We start from the raw sequence: 17,500 nt of genomic DNA, 5'->3' as shown, positions 1-17,500 counted from the left end.
ACACACACACACACACACACACACACACACACACACACACACACACACACACGCACACACACACTCCCCCAAAAATTCAGACATACACACCTTTAAGTGTTTTAACAATAAACACAAGTCCTTCGCTCTGACGCTGTACATTTAATTACCTTCATTTATCACACACACACACACACACACACACACACACACCACTGATTATAATCATTTAAAGGTGTGTGTGTGTGTGTGTGTGTGTGTTCAACACGGATTCTGCAGGAAAAAGCAGTGGCAATGCACGCTGTGTACTCCTCCTCCATTGCCAACCGTAGGGTTCAATACAAGTGTAGTAACAGTTGTATTGTCCGTTCTACATCCACATACTACACACATAGACACAGACACATACATAAGTGGGGAAAAAAGGAAGGAAGTGAAAGATAACAAACACACACATCCACACCACACAGTATGCACATGTGATCACGTTTGTAAAGTAACACACACCTTCTAGTGTCTGGATATCCTCTCATATGATCCTGAACCTCAGACTAGACACACACACACACACACACACACACACACACACACACACACACACACACACACACACACACACACACACACACACACACACACACACACACACACACACACACACACACCACAGAGGTCAACGACCAGGGGGTGTGATTGACCGTGAAATGGGTTAATTCTATTTACATGTCCTGAGCACACACACACGCACACACAAACACACACACACACACACACACACACACACACACAGGTGTATGTGTGACAAGGGCAGCTTTGTCTTTGATTTCAACACACAACTGGAAACAATTAGCTAGGAGAGGGGAACAGGAGAGACGAGAGGACAGATGCGAGAGGAGAGGAAAGAGGAGAGATACGTGTGGAGAAGGTGGATTTATTTGAATTAGGTATTTCCCATGTTAATGACATAAGACTGAATAATGCGTTTGTTGCGTGCGCGTGTGTACACGCGTGTGCGTGTGTACGTGGCATGGAGACATTCCTGCCTGCTTATCCGTGTTAAGAAGCCATACCGGTAAGGACATGTAAGGAACAGCCTGACACAGAGAACTGGCTGGTGCAGAAATAAACAGAGAAACACACGACACACACACACACACAAACTTAAGACACTGCACACACTTAAGACATCTAGCCTACTAAAACACGCAAGACACAGACTATGTTAGTACAGCAACAGCAGCAGGTACAGGAGAAGGACCTAAGACCACTATGCTCTGCTGCCATGATTCAAATATACAATGAGAGTGGTTATTGGTTTAGTTGTGGCAGATTAAAAAAGTGGGGTAAACCAACCAGACCATATGTACGACTGGGGCTAGCAAATGTGCGTCCCCTTTGCTTAAACAAGTGGAAGCCATAACAGTGTCCGGTTTCACCTCAACCACATCACAAGGGAGCAGGGCACCCCAGAATGTGCTTTTGTTACACACTCCCAACGCCGTCGCAGATACGCAGTGTCGGGTTACCTGACAGAGACTAGCGTTACCCAGCATGCAATAGGTGAGTGACTTAATGGCCACACGGAGACATCCGAGTACTTAGTGGCGGACGTGCCTCACCCCTGTCACATGCTGAGGTCTGGTTCCCTGCGGTTCATAAGGTCAAAGGTTAACAGGGTCGGCCCTGGGGGTTCAAAGGGGGGGGCGGGGGTGAGGGGGGGGGGGGGGCGGGGGGGGGCCAACTCAGTTCACAGCACTCTGCTACCACGGCAACGCAGGCGTGTACTCACCGACAGTGTGGCGTGTTCAACGGGCATCCCCTACGGTACGACATGTACAGCCGTCAATTCAACGCTCAGGGAAAGCATCGAATGAAGCATTCTGTTGACCGCGGCCATGACGACAGTGCAACACACCAGGAAGTAGGATTCAACCGGTTGACCGCGGCCATGACAACAAAGCAACACACCAGGAAGTAGGATTCAACCGGTTGACCGCGGCCATGACAACAAAGCAACACACCAGGAAGTAGGATTCAACCGGTTGACCGTAGTCATGCAAACACACCAGGAAGTAGGGCTAGTTCTGTGGACTGTAGTCATGACAGCGACCACGCCAGGCCACGCCAGGAAGTAGGGATCATTCAGTTGAACGTTGTCATGACAACACACCCGCACAACAGGAAGTCAAGGCGTCCTTCTTTTCACTGTAGTCAGGACAACACAACTAGTTGTTCGACATCATGCCAACACAACCAGTGTGTTGGTAGTCATGCCAACACAGTCAGTCGTGGTAGTCACGGTAACACAGCCAGTCGTTGGTACTTGACTGATCTGGAATATTCTATTATATCCTCGAATATTCTACTATTGGTACTATAAGTCAAATTTAGGGACTATAACTTTTGTATATTTTACTATCGGTACTATAACTAGTATATCCTCCTATCTGAATTATAACTCTAGTATATTCTAGTATTCTAGTAGTGGTACCATCACAAGTTTATTCAATTATTGGTACCATAACCATTGTATTCTACCCTTGTTAATATAAAAAGTATATTCTATTTTATTTTTATTTATTTATCCTTCATTTAACCATTTAATTCCAATCATGTTATTTAATTCTATACGTCTTCTACTTATCTTGTTGCTGCAGGGTCAGCTGCTTTCTGGGGGCCAGCTAGTCAGGTGTTTACATCCTCTTGACCTACTTAAGAGGCCCTGCAGGGTGTGTGTCTGTGTGTCTGTGTGCGTGCGTGTGTGTGGGGAGGCTAGAGAACACTTAGCTCCATCACTGTGTGTGTTGAGCCTTATCGCCTGTAACAGACTTAGAGCTAATCTGAGCTCTAAGAGCTAGCCTGATCCGCTGCAAGCTCACCCAGCCTGACCGCAAGAGTGAGAGTGCGCGTGTGTGTGTGTGTGTGTGTGTGTGTGTGTGTGTGTGTGTGTGTGTGTGTGTGTGTGTGTGTGTGTGTGTGTGTGTGTGTGTGTGTGTGTGTGTGTGTGTGTGTGTGGGGTCCTAAGCCAGTCATCTGATAGAGGTAGGGTAGCATGGTACGGTATGTAAGTCTGTTTGTTTTACTTAACAGAGACACTTCCTGTGTGCATATATGTATAATAATCTTCTATACCTAACATTGTACTGCTGTTATATATCAAAACAACATACATCTCTCCACATCTATACACTACATACATACGTACGTTCGTACGTACGTATCTGAGTGGTATATGATGTTTGATGTATTATAACAAAGTGAATCCATTTCTCTTACATGATTGTGAAATTCACTTCATCACGTTGATTTTTCATCAATTGGTGGAAGCGACATTTGACTAGGGCTGGGCGATATGGCTGAAAACTGTATCACGATATAAGTGTTTCACATCGGTCGATATCGATAATTATTGATAAAAAAATTTTTTTAAAGAACCAGGAGAAAAATAAACGTAAACAGTTTTATTTTAAACTTAACCTTCCCCTGATTGTAGGCAGACAGGGAAAAGGAATGTCAACACAACCATGGAAAACTCAAATAAATATAAACATAAGTCTGAATAAAAATGAACATCACAATGAAAACTTAACAATTATCAATTATAAAGTGCTCAAAAACATGTGCTACAAAAATGTGTTCTAAAAACATTTGCAGTGTTAAATGTAAACATAAGAGATGAGATCATGAGATCACTATTGGTAGGTTACTACCAATTACTTGGTAGGTGGATTAAAGCTTATCTTCAACCTGGAGTCCCTAGAGCATGTAACATATGGATGTCATTGTTGTTGGGACATGGAAATATGTCCAGTACGGTCATGAACCATCATCCATGTTGTAAAGATCGCTAGTTAGCATGTTCGCTAACTAGCGATTAGCGCGAGACGAGATGGCGCAGCCAAACTTGATACTGTTACATGATTGGCCATTGGCGTGTCGCTCCATACGTTGCTCTCCACAGGTATCAGAGGCTTCGCAACCTCTGGTTCAAAGCGGAGCTAGACTCTTTGCTCCGTTAACTTCCAACGAGGAAAAAAATGATCGAAACCTTCTATCGAACGCATTTTCTATTGATATTGATTACGTGTCTATCGCGATACATATCGTTATCGTTTTATCGCCCAGCCCTACATTTGACCACCCGATGCATTGTGGGTTTTCCAGCTATACATGCAGATATAGATATAGATTCAGTACTTTATGAAGCACAACGAAAGGATTACTGTTCTGAGTTCTGTGTGCTGTCAGGCCGACTGGAGCTGGGTCACAGCAACCTACCTAGGGTGGTCCTGACCCGTAGTTTAAGAAGCCCTTGTCTATTGTCCAACACTGAGGGGGAATGTCTGCACAACGCAGGCCTTATAGAACACACACTGTCACACACACATACGCTCGTTCGTACCTGCACAGAGACACACACAGACACTACAATGTACTTTAATCATAATATGCACAAAATATTCTGGTTATATACTGGATTTCAGGGAGTGTGTGTGTGTGTGTGTGTGTGTGTGTGTGTGTGTGTGTGTGTGTGTGTGTGTGTATGTGTGTGTGTGTGTGTGTGCGTGTGCGTGTGCGTGCGCGTGCATGCGTGTGTGCGTGTTCTAACCGGCAGGTTTGTGAGGACCGTGAAGGTGCTCTGCAGGAAGGTGATCAGGTCAGTCAGGTAGTCGCTGGGCGTCATGGCTCCGCCCCCCTGCGCCGTGGTGGTCCAATCATAATCCGCCAGCTGCAGGAACTGGTCGATCTTGGCGTTGAGGTTGGTGTAGATCTCGGCCTCCGCGGCGTGGCGGGCGTCCTGGGGGGAGGGGCCAGAGAGACGACACACCTTAGCTCATCATGGTAGTACGGTATAGAGACGTGTTCATAGTAGTATAGTGTGTAGGGGTTGGGGTCAACCTTGAAGGTGGAGGTGCCGTACAGCTGGGTGGAGTTGGCCGTGTCCGGGGGCACGTTGGTCAGGTTGGAGATGAACTCCTCCAGGAAGGTACAGGCCTGCTCCAGGTGGCTGGAGTTGATGATCACCTGGACCAGCTACACACACACACACGCACACGCACACACACACACACATTAAAATAACACACCAGCTTCACCGAGAGATGTATGCACTAGTCACTTACTATGGATGGATGTGGAATACGCGTGGAGGGAATTTAAAACAGATCATCTAAAGTTTCCCCCTCAAAAAGCCACTTAACTCAACACACACACGCTCTTCATCGTTGGGCATCCTCAGGGCTAAGTTATCTAACTATAATTAGAGAAGTCTCTGTCTGTCTGTCGGTCTGTCTTTCTTCAATGCTCAGGTCATCCGATCGACTCCACACTTGGCGGGTGCATTGCCGGGCTTCCAGGGAAGTACGTGGTGGAGTGTGTTTGGGGCGGGCGGTTCCTGAGAAGCCTGCGAGCGGCCCCGCGCCGGGGCCAGGCCTCAGGCCGTTTTAAGAAGGGGACGCCGCACTGTTTAAAATCATTTCAGGTTGTTGAACGTTCTATTTAGGAGCACCTTTTAAAGTTGGACAAAACACAGTCGTGACTGTGTTTTGTCCAACTTTAAAAGGTGCTCCTAAAAGATCGAACACACACACACACACACACACACACACACACACACACACACACACACACACACACACACACCCACCTCTGGCAGGCCTACATTCCTCTTCTTGATGGCGTTCTGAAGACAGTGGCTCAGGGTACGTGTCAGCAACAGGTTGGTGGACTTGCGTATCATGTCGTCTACCTCTGTAGAGCTACACACACACACACACACACACACACACACAACATAGCACTGTAGATTTACACACACAAACCATATTATATCATATATTGTACCGCTGAAGAGCTACACACGCACAACATATATCATATAATCTACCACTGTAGAGATACACACAAACACACACCATATTATATCAAATAATGTACCTCTGTACAGACAAACACACACATATATTTTGGTCTTAGAGGTACCATGGAAACAATGATAAACACTGCAAGAACTCGACCTCTTAAGGACACACAAACACACACACACACACACACACACACACACAGAGACACACAGAGACACACACACACACACACACACACACACACACACACACACACAGTCTGAGGGGGTCTACATAATATGTAGACACACACAGACACACACGTAGTCTGAGGGGGTCAACATAATTTGCAAAGGATGGGAAAGAAATCACAGATCACTTTCTTATTCCAGCTTTTAGAGTAACGATCTGGAGCTGTGTGCGTGTGTAATTCCAGAGCCCTGTGGGTACCAAACACATTCCAACTAAATCAGCAAATTGTCCCTGGAACCTTAACACACACACACACACACACACACACAGTCTGTGTGGGGTATAAAATATGGAATTCCTAACGTTCCAGTATTTCTACAGGGAAACATTTCTTGGGCTCCATATTCACAATTATACAAAAACTGTCTAGGACCTTAGTGTGACCTTAGAGAGAGAGAGAGAGAGAGAGAGAGAGAGAGAGAGAGAGAGAGAGAGAGAGAGAGAGAGAGAGAGAGAGAGAGAGAGAGAGAGAGAGAGAGAGAGAGGGGGGGGGGATTGAAGAAACAGGGGGGAGACCTGAATGAGAGGGGGGAGTGTGTGTGTGTGTGTGTGTGTGTGTGTGTGTGTGTGTGTGTGTGTGTGTGTGTGTGTGTGTGTGAGAAAGTGCGCTCTTTCCAGGCTAGTCGTAGAAGTGCACACGGACGTGGAAACTGCTCCTCTCTCGCCATCCGTTATCTGTTACTGACAACGGACCTCCCGCGATGTCCTGCTCCTCACCACCACCACCACCATCACCATGGCAACACAATCAGCAGTTACACACTGCCAGGAAGCATGTGCAATAGGACACCCTCGACTTAACATACACACAAAACACTTCCGCCTATTCTGCTGACCTCTGAACTCTGATCAGAGGTCAGCCGTATCAATAGCCTGAACCCACCGCTGTCCGGTCTGCATCCGGATGTGTGTGTGCGTGTGTGTGTGTGTGTGTGTGCGTGTGTGTGCGTGTGTGTAAGGGTATCTTATTTTCCGAGGGCTCTTAAGTATCAACATTCATACAAACTGATACATCCCCCACTCCTCAGAGAATCTCACTCACTCACACACACACACACACACACACACACACACACACACACACACACACACACACACACACACACACACACACACACACACACACACACACACACACACACACACACACACACACACCATCAGGGTCTCAGTGTGAATATTGGATCAGCATACTTCTCAACCACAGCTACAACCAGATACATGTCAGTGTGTTTGAGTGCGTGCGCGTGCGTGTGTGTTCTCCATGATTTCACAAACTAAACACCAGTGAGAGAGGTTTGAAGTCCACTTGCTGTGAAGAGTTGACACGTGAAGCACCATTTGTGGACCGTCCTGATCACTACAGTGCGTGCGTGTGTGCGTGCGTGCGTGTCTATACCTGAGGTGCAGGTCCTCAGAGTACTTGAGACAGGCGTAGATGAACTCTTTGATCTGGCAGTAGACTCTGGGAACCAGCTCGGAGAACGGCAGCTTCTTAGGGAACGCCGCCTGGGAACCGAATCATGGAAAAACAAGGCTCAGGATGGTGTGGTGAGCAGTGAGACAGCCGCGGAGCGGGCCCTTCTATCCATCCGTCCCCACCTCCACCCATCAACCACCGCTATCTGCACCACCTAGGCCTCCACCCAGCCCCTGGAGATGTGTTGTGTGGACATGGAGTGGAAGGGCTGGTCTGAACTCCTATCCATGCCAGTCCGACTAATCACCAATCCCTCCCTCATCCATCCACCAGCTCCCTATCCATCCCTCTTTATCCAATCCAACAGTTCCCTCCATCCCTCCTTCCAGTGTGTGTGTGTGTGTGTGTGTGTGTGTGTGTGTGTGTGTGTGTGTGTGTGTGTGTGTGTGTGTGTTGTTGTGTCTGAGTGATATGAACTAAATGGTTGTGTGTGGGTTATTAACTGAAGGGTTGTGTATAGTTGTGTGTGTGTGATTTGAACTAAAGGGTCGTGTATAGTTGTGTGTGTGATATGAACTAAAGAGTTGCGTATAGTTGTGTGTGTGTGTGTGTGTGTGTGTGTGTGATTTGAACTAAAGGATTGTGTATAGTTGCGTGTGTGATATGAACTAAAGAGTTGCGTATAGTTGTGTGTGTGTGTGTGTGTGTGTGAGATTTGAACTAAAGGGTTGTGTATAGTTGTGTGCGTGTGATATGAACTAAAGGGTTGAGTATAGTTGTGTGCGTGTGATATGAACTAAAGGGTTGAGTATAGTTGTGTGCGTGTGATATGAACTAAAAGGTTGAGTATAGTTGTGTGCGTGTGATATGAACTAAAGGGTTGTGTATAGTTGTGTGCGTGTGATATGAACTAAAGGGTTGTGTATAGTTGTGTGCGTGTGATATGAACTAAAGGGTTGTGTATAGTTGTGTGTGTGTGATATGAACTAAAGGGTTGTGTATAGTTGTGTGATATGAACTAAAGGGTTGTGTATAGTTGTGTGATATGAACTAAAGGGTTGTGTATAGTTGTGTGATATGAACTAAAGGGTTGAGTATAGTTGTGTGATATGAACTAAAGGGTTGAGTATAGTTGTGTGATATGAACTAAAGGGTTGAGTATAGTTGTGTGATATGAACTAAAGGGTTGTGTATAGTTGTGTGATATGAACTAAAGGGTTGTGTATAGTTGTGTGCGTGTGATATGAACTAAAGGGTTGTGTATAGTTGTGTGATATTAACTAAAGGGTTGTGTATAGTTGTGTGATATGAACTAAAGGGTTGTGTATAGTTGTGTGATATGAACTAAAGGGTTGTGTATAGTTGTGTGATATGAACTAAAGGGTTGTGTATAGTTGTGTGATATGAACTAAAGGGTTGTGTATAGTTGTGTGATATGAACTAAAGGGTTGTGTATAGTTGTGTGATATGAACTAAAGGGTTGTGTATAGTTGTGTGATATGAACTAAAGGGTTGTGTATAGTTGTGTGATATGAACTAAAGGGTTGTGTATAGTTGTGTGATATGAACTAAAGGGTTGTGTATAGTTGTGTGATATGAACTAAAGGGTTGAGTATAGTTGTGTGTGTGTGATATGAACTAAAGGGTTGTGTATAGTTGTGTGATATGAACTAAAGGGTTGTGTATAGTTGTGTGATATGAACTAAAGGGTTGTGTATAGAGGGCTTGGTACCTTGTCTAGCTCCGGGTCCTGCAAGGGAAACTGGGAAGTGTAGTGTTTATACTCCTGCTCCGTTGCTACGGGGATTGGACTATAGTTGTCCTGGTCCAGGATCTGCCTGCAGAGGAGAAGAGTGAAGGAGAGAAGGGAGAGGAAGGAAGGGAGAGGAGAGAGGAGGGAGAGAGAGAAGGAAGAAAGACCGTGAGAGAAAGAAGGAGCGAGGAGAAGAGAGGAGAAAAGGAGCGAGAGGGGAGGGAAGGAGAGGCGAGAGGGGAAAGAGAGAGGTGGAGAGGAGTGAGAGAAGAGGAAAGACACCACAGGAGGAGAGGAGAGCAGAGAGGAGAGGAGAGGAGGTGAGAGAAATGAGGAGAGGAGGAGAGACGAGGAGAGAGGAGAGGGAGAAGAAGAAAGAGAAGGGAAGAGGAAAGAGAGGACACGAGGGAGAATGTATTATTTTTGTTTTCAAGCCTCGGCCACATCAGAGTTACTGGAGGTCACACACACAGTAGGGGGTCATTCTAATGCCTGCGGTCGGACCCCCCCCCGTTGGAAATCTCACACCTCGTGTTCAAACGTTCCACACAGGTCCGTCTCCCTCTCTCTGCCTTACACACAACATCACATTCCTAAGGCCTCCCCTCAGATCTGTGTGTGTGTGTGTGTGTGTGTGTGTGTGTGTGTGTGTGTGTGTGTGTGTGTGTGTGTGTGTGTGTGTGTGTGTGTGTGTGCTTGACGGGAGTCCCACTGGAATCTTTGGACAGAAGCGGTGGTGAAACAATGGAGTTCGATTGGCACGCAAGAGTGTAAACACACACACACACACACACCCACACACACACACACACACACACTCTCTGAGAGTAGTGTTGGGAGTGTTCTGGTCTGGTTTAAACACTTCCTCTCTCTAGCTGCTCATAAAACTTCAAAAACCAACATTTTTCCCACAAACCCACCATGTGTGTGTGTGTGAGTGTGTGTGTTTGTGTGTGTGTGTTGTTTGTCACACCCATAAACCAACCACGTCGCTTTAAACTATGTAAGGGGCAAGGTCAGTCTGAGTGCACACACACACACACACACAAACACGTGACCTTTCCACATGACCCCAGTGAGAAACAGGCACGCTGACATGACTATCGTTTAAATACGTGTGTGTGTGTGTGTGAGTGTGAGTGTGAGTGTGTGTGTGTGCGCGTGTGTGTGCGTACCTGAAGGTGTGTGTCCACTTCTTCAGTAGGATCTCTCCATACTGATCTCTCATCTCCAACATCAGCTCAAACAGCTGGGACACTGGGAACCCATAGCCCTGGGCGAGAGACAGAGAGACACAGAGGAGAGAGAGAGAGAGAGAGAGACAGACAGAGAGACACATGGGGAGAGAGAGAGAGAGAAACGGGGAACAAGAGACACACACAGGGAGAGAGAGAGAGAGAGACAGACAGAGAGAGAGACACACAGGGAGAGAGAGAGAGAAACAGGGAACAAGAGACACACACAGGGAGAGAGCGAGAGACAGACAGAGAGAGACAGAGAGATGAATGAGGAGATAGGAGAGAAGAGGAAAACAGAGGAAAGTTGCTCAACAACACTAAATCCCAGGAGGAACTCATCCTCCTATCAGTCTGCCTTCACCCCTCTTCAGTGGGTCTCTCTCCGTGTGACATGACTCCATATAATGTAACGTGGTGCTGCTGCAGGATGTTCACTGCTCAGAGGTGCTCGCCCGTCAGCCACCACAGTCGATATCAGACTCACTGAACCACACACACACCTACCTGTAGTGTATCAGCAAACAGGACGATGAGGTTCTTGAGGTCCAGTACCAGGTCAGGGTCGTCACAGTAGGACTGGAGAAGCACCACCACAGTTAGTGTCAATGCATGTGCACGTGTGTGTATGTGTTCTATATGTGTGTGTGTGTGTGTGTGTGTGCTTACAGAGTGCGTTCGGAGGGCTGCGATGGTCTTGGACAGGGCCAGCTCCCACAGCTCGTCCACGTAGGCCGTGTTGACCAGGCCCTGGGTGGTGTGGAGGATGTGGTCCTCCACCACAAAGAACCTGCGCAGAGGGACGCGCTTTTACACACAGCTGGACCAGCGGCGTCTGGACGGGTACGTTTCGTCCATAGACACACGGGCAAACGTGTGTATGGGCAGAGATGTGACCGACAGACAGACAGACAGACCGGTAGAGAGGGATATTGGCTCTTACCCCACGATTTGATTGAAGTAGCATCGGTATCCCTCCAGTGTTTCGTGCTGTCACGACGGAAGACAGAAAGACGGATGAACCGACAGAGAGACAGACAGACAGGCAGATATACATAAAGCCAAAACACAAAAGGGAGACGGAGACAGATGGACAGACAGACGGAGAGAGAGAGAGAGAGAGAGAGACAAAGAGATTGAGAGACCGACATACAGAGCGCGACAGACGGATATACATACAGCCAAAATAAAGAGAGACAGAGACAGATGGACAGACATATAGAGACAGACAGACAGACACACAGACGGATAGAGAACGATGAAGGGGAGAGAGCAACAGAACATCTCCAAATGGGTTTATTGTTTAATAAGTGACTGGTAAGAGGTGCTCAACCAGAACCTGACACTAAAGCAAACATCCCGGCCATGCTTTAGTAGGTGTTAGCGGTGTGTCGTTACAGCGGCAGGGAGGGTCTCACCATGTTAGACTGTGGTTGGAGTGCGAGCCGCGCCTGTTTCCTCCGCTGCTTCCTGTAGTAGTTCTCAAAGACGTCACGCAAACCCTACAACATACACACACACACACACACACACACTGCTGGTTAGAACACACACACACACACGCTGGTGGGTGAAACACACACACACTGGTGCGTGAAACACACACAGACACACACACTGCTGGGGTGAAACACACGCACACACACACACACACACACATACACACCCCCCCCCCCCCCCCACTGGTCCAAAAAACCACAACCTACTGGTTCGAACCTCTGACCCACACAGACTTGGGCTAGAATGGAATGCATACACCAGCATGGTGAACTGTGCCTCAAGGAATACCAGGGCCAATGAAAGGATGGAGAGACGGACGGACGGATGAATGGATGGACGGATGAATGGATAGAGGGAGGGAGGGAGGGAGGGGAGGGAGGGAGGAGAGGACAAAGTGCACAGAGAGTAGCTCAGAGTCCTCGGCCAGGTCGTAAAAGCAACCTGTACTGCACGTTCCCCCCCTTTGTCTCGCTCTCTCCCCACACCTCAGAGCCTCCAGAACCCTCCAGCAACAGACTGCTGACCAACACCCTGGCCTGGACTAGAACAGCCAGCCTGGAGAACCACCCCTGGCCCGGCTCCAGGGCTTGCTCCAGAACCCTGCTGGTCTGGTGGAGGACATCCTAATGGGCTGTTAGGGGCGAGGCAGGGGACACTCCCAGCCACAGACTGGGAGTAGAGAGGAGACACAAATAGGCTGGGATGGACATGATGGAGTGTAGAGAGAGAGAGAGAGAGAGAGAGAAAAAGAGGGAGGGAGGGAGAGGGAGGGAGGCGGAGAGAGAGAGGAGAGAGGTAGAGAGTTCAGGTCCATTATCAACTCTTTGATGGTCTACTGTGGTTTGCTGTGCAGTTGTGGCTGGCGTGGCTCCACTGAGTTTCAATATGCACACACACACACACACACACGACAAAAAAAAAAAAACACACACACACACACACACACACACACACACACACACACTTTGACCACTAACCTATTTCCTACCCTTTGACTTGAAATAACAGAGATCTCTTATATCTTCACACAATGTATGTGTGTGTGTGTGTGTGTGTGTGTGTGTGTGTGTGTATGTGTATGTGTGTGTGTGTGTGTGTCTCTCCCAGAGGGCCTGGCCTATCTGTCCTCCAGACCAGGGTCTAAAGTGCGTAGCCTGTCCAGAGATAAGCCACCAGAGGCGGGGTGAGATCATGGCTCACCCCGGCCCCCCCCCCCGCCCCCCCCCCCCCCACCTCCTGACGTTCCCAGTCTAAAACAGTGTTTCAAGTAAAAGGCCAAGATATACCTCCACAGCAGCCTTGGGTCTCTCCGTCACAGCCCTATGGTCATTCCGGGTCACTGCTGTATCCCATAAAAGCTGCTTATGGTTCCTCGACGCAACGCGAGGGCGTAACGGACCCGTTGCGTCCTTGCGGACCCTCCTTGCGTCCACCGCGAGGGCCCGGCGTTCGCCTCCCAAAAAAGTGTAACCCTGCGTGGAGGCGACGCAGCAGCAGCAGCAAAGGGCTGCGATTGGTCTGCTCACTAAAACCCGACGCAGAACCGAGACAGGTTCATGACTGCGTCGGAGCGTCGGCGCGTTCCTTGCGTTGCGTCGACGTGGAACCATGATCAGTCCTATAGAGGCGGTCGCCGTCGGTTACGGCACTGCCTCATCTCGCCTGCTACGTTTTCTGGTTAGTTTAGGCCAGACGAGAGGGGGAGGTGTTATGTCCTCTTGCACGACACATCCTCTTTCACGTTATAAAGATCGCCAGATGTCACCGAAGTGGGGACTCTTGAAGACCAGTAGTGAGCAGCAAGAATGACACCACGAAAAAGAAGGACGAAAGCACAACGACAGACGGGACAGAAAGAAAAGGAGAAAGTGACGAAAGAGAAAACGCAGAAGAACAAACAAAGAAGAACAAAAAAAAAAAGGGAACGAGAGAAAGAAAGAGAAAGAAAGACGGAAAGACAGAAATAAAAGGAGAGAGAGAGAGAGAGAGAGAGAGAGAGAGAGAGAGAGAGAGAGAGAGAGAGAGAGAGAGAGAGAGAGAGAGAGAGAGAGAGAGAGAGAGAGAGAAAGAGAGAGAAGCCTGATTGATGGCTGTCCTCTGCCCGGCAAGTAAAGGAATCCCTGGCTCCATCAGAGCAGTTAAGCGATCTCCGCATCATCCATCACTCACAGCCTCCGCTGCTGCCCCAGCCAGTCTGGAAACCCTGGGCCCCACGCCCATGTTTACATTCATCACAAGCCCGCCAGCCCGCCACGCGGCCACGGGCGGCCGCCGTGCACGTGTGCACGTGTGTGTGTGTGTGTGTGTGTGTGCGTGCGTGCGTGTGAGTTGGTGTAACAAAGGATGATTGTTTAAGCCTGCTGCCACTCTCCACGGCTCAGTGAATGCACTGTAAATATGGAGGAGGAGGAGGAGGAGGAGAAGAGGAGTAAAGAAGTGGGGGACGAAAAGAGAATCAGAGAGGAGAAAGGGATGAAAGGAGGAAGAGAGAAGTGAGAGGGACCGAAAAGAGGAGGAAGAGAGGAGAGATGGATGAGAGAGAGAGAGAGCGAGAGCGAGAGCGAGAGAGAGAGGCGATGAAAGTAAGAGGGATGAAAAAAGAGTGAGAGGAGAGAGGGATGGAGAGAGAGAGAGGAGAGAAAGCAGGTCTTGATTGCAGAATGGATTGTACATCCAAGTTTACTGTATAAATAAATGCTGTAAGTGTGTGTGTGTGTGTGTGTGTGTGTGTGTGTGTGAGTTGAAACGAGTGTGTGTGTGTGTGTGTGTGTGTGTGTGTGTGTGTGTGTGTGTGTGTGTGTGTGTGTGTGTGTGTGTGTGTGTGTGTGTGTGTGTGTGTGTGTGTGTGTGTGTGTGTGTGTGCATGCATGACTAATACATTCTTGATGTTCCTGCAAGAACACTAAATGGGAAAATAAACCAGACTGGAGCACTATATACATACGACCGTTATTAGTAGTCAGGACTATACAGGTACTATTACTAGTTCTACTGCGCTACTATTAGTACTACTGGGAGAATGCAATGCAATGGGACTGACTGCTGGGTCTATCGTAACCTCTCTCTAACCTCCCCGCCCCCCCCTCCCCCCCCCCCCCCCCCCCCCCACACACACACACTCACTTTCTCCTTCCTGTCAGGGTTCATGCACTTCCTGTCCCCTAGGAGAGCCCCGACACAGACACACACACACACACACATTCCCCTGGGACCAAGTTAACCTGGTCGCAACCCCAGCCAGTTGGGTGCATGAGCACACACGCACACACACACACAAACACACACACTAAACAGCACACACACACACCTCTCTGTGTCAATCTGGTGGGAGAGAAGCCAGATTCAAGGCGTCGTCTTACACCAGCAAACCCCTTCTTATGTTATGTAAAACCTGTTGACTTTTCACTCTCTTCCTCTCCTTTGCCTCATACTGTTACAGTCCATCCATCCCTCTCTCTCTCTCTCCCTCTCTCTCTCTCTCTCTCCACCCCGGCCAGATATCATCACAGCGCACTCCAAGTTCTCCACATCTGCCTCGTCGTTATGGACTCCCATCGGCTCCCATCGGCTTCCATCAGACTCAGAATCGTCCACCTCTTGGTGATCCCTGCCCACCGGATGGCCAGGGGAGGTGGACCAGTACGGAGGCAGGGCACCCATGGGGGGTGAAGTGTGAGCTAGAGGTGACCAATGACGTGATGGGGGGGGAGGGGCGGTGGTGATGGGGGAGGGGTCTCGGTGAAAGGTTATGAGGAGAGGGGAGCGTGGATTCAGCGTAAAGCATAACATAACATTACATTAGAGTACAGTAGAGTAGAACTCACCAGGACAGTGTAGATGTGAAGACAGCGGTACACTGGAGAGAAGTCCACCAAGTCCTGAGCACCTGGTATCTAAAAGACAGACAGACCGACAGGCAGACAGTGAGACCAACAGGCAGACGGGCATAAACGACCAAAAGCACTCAAATAAATGTATTTTCATTTCATTTTCTATCTTCCGTCGTTCAAAACCGTCTGTCCTTTTCCACTCCCAAAGTCTGTCTTTCGTCACAGTTAGACTGAACATTATCGCAGCTAGTCTGCACTAGATCAAAACCACGGTCTGTCCATTATCACAGCTAGCCCTTACCAATGCTACGGTCTGGTCTATCACAGCTGGTCCTATAATCACAGCTACAGTCTGTCCTTTATTGCAGATAGTCTATCCTTTATTTGTTATCCTTCTTCACAGCCAGTTTTTATATCAGCTACAGTATGCACAAGGTCTCTATTACAGCTCGCCTGACCTTGATCCCAGTCTGTCCTATGTCAGACCTCAGCCTTTATCACCGTTAGTGTCTTTCCTTTATTACAGCAACAGCCTGTACTTTATCACAGTTAGTCCTTTATCACAGTTAAAGTCTTTCCTTTGTTTACGTCTCAAAAACCTCAAAGGCAAAATGCAGTACAAACACATTATATACGGTCTGTCAACTGCAGTATTATTTGGTCATGTAGAAGTTTCTTACATTGTTACCAGAAACTTCCAACACACACACACACACACACACACACACACACACACACACACACACACACACACACACACACATCCTGCCCTGTTGGAATGCGTGCCCTGTTAAAATCATTTGAAACAAACACAATGCCAACTTTGATCCCAAACACCAACATGTGAACGCTTGTACGCACACACGCGCGTCCCACAACAATGAGCACCGCCCATGGGATGCGCAGTGAGAGAGCAACGCCCGGTCATACCACAGGGTGTGTGTGTGTGTGTGTGTGTGTGTGTGTGTGTGTGTGTGTGTGTGTGTGTGTGTGTGTGTGTGTGTGTGTGTGTGTGTGCGCGTGCGGGTGCGCGCGCGCGTGTCTCAGGGTGGTTCTCTGGCTGGCATCGACCGCCCAACAAGGTCGTAACCTTGGCAACCGGGGGTGAGGCCTTTGTTGGGGGCCAAGGTGACTTCCAGAGGAGCGGTGCTGGGCAGAGTTCTCAGGAAGTGGACGGGCCAATGGGGGCCGCGGCGTCCTGTGTGACCGCTCTAAGAGTGTGTGATCTGCCGTTGGCGTTTCCTGCAACAACAAACATCAAAACAAGGGAGTTCTGCTCGGGGTAGGAGCAGCACAATGCGTCGCCACTTTAACGCCCCAAACGACCTTGGCGCCATGGGCAGGTCCACGCCGGGCACCGACGGAGACGCCGCACTGTTGGGGTCGACGAATCAGGCTGCGCGCTTCTTCATGTTGGACCAATCAGGGAGCAGGGCGCTTTTTATGACGGACCAATCAGGGCGCAGGGAGCAATTATGGAGGACCAATCAGGGAGCAGGATGCGATTATCGTGGACCAATCAGGGAGCAGGATGCTATTATGTTGGACCAATCAGGGAGCAGGACGCTATTATGGCGGACCAATCAGGGAGCAGGCCGCTTTGGTAGTGGACCAATCGGGGAGCGGCACACTCTAGGGGTCACGTCTTCAGAGAGCATGGGGAGCATCTGGCGGCGGGCCAATCGGTG

The 17,500-nt window shown here is 48.7% G+C and overlaps 1 protein-coding gene across 1 annotated transcript in view; it reads right to left on the bottom strand.

Moving 5' to 3' along the window:
- exoc6b (exocyst complex component 6B) overlaps positions 1 to 17,500 on the bottom strand; it is a 32,648-nt gene that overhangs the window by 770 nt on the left and 14,378 nt on the right. Inside the window, exons 9-20 of the mRNA XM_084487420.1 lie at positions 15,807 to 15,875; positions 11,901 to 11,984; positions 11,426 to 11,472; positions 11,152 to 11,272; positions 10,990 to 11,061; positions 10,423 to 10,520; positions 9,227 to 9,332; positions 7,474 to 7,583; positions 5,627 to 5,738; positions 4,879 to 5,013; positions 4,589 to 4,777; positions 1,769 to 1,798 (exon numbers count right to left, since the gene is read on the bottom strand). Of these exons, the coding sequence (XP_084343546.1) occupies positions 1,769 to 1,798; positions 4,589 to 4,777; positions 4,879 to 5,013; positions 5,627 to 5,738; positions 7,474 to 7,583; positions 9,227 to 9,332; positions 10,423 to 10,520; positions 10,990 to 11,061; positions 11,152 to 11,272; positions 11,426 to 11,472; positions 11,901 to 11,984; positions 15,807 to 15,875 (1,173 nt within the window). The remainder of the gene's footprint in view (positions 1 to 1,768; positions 1,799 to 4,588; positions 4,778 to 4,878; positions 5,014 to 5,626; positions 5,739 to 7,473; positions 7,584 to 9,226; positions 9,333 to 10,422; positions 10,521 to 10,989; positions 11,062 to 11,151; positions 11,273 to 11,425; positions 11,473 to 11,900; positions 11,985 to 15,806; positions 15,876 to 17,500) is intronic.

Source organism: Micromesistius poutassou, assembly GCF_964030765.1.
Source record: "Micromesistius poutassou genome assembly, chromosome: 23".
Lineage (NCBI taxonomy): Eukaryota > Metazoa > Chordata > Actinopteri > Gadiformes > Gadidae > Micromesistius > Micromesistius poutassou.
Note: the sequence above shows the minus strand (reverse complement) of the source record. Positions and strands in the feature narration are given on the sequence as shown.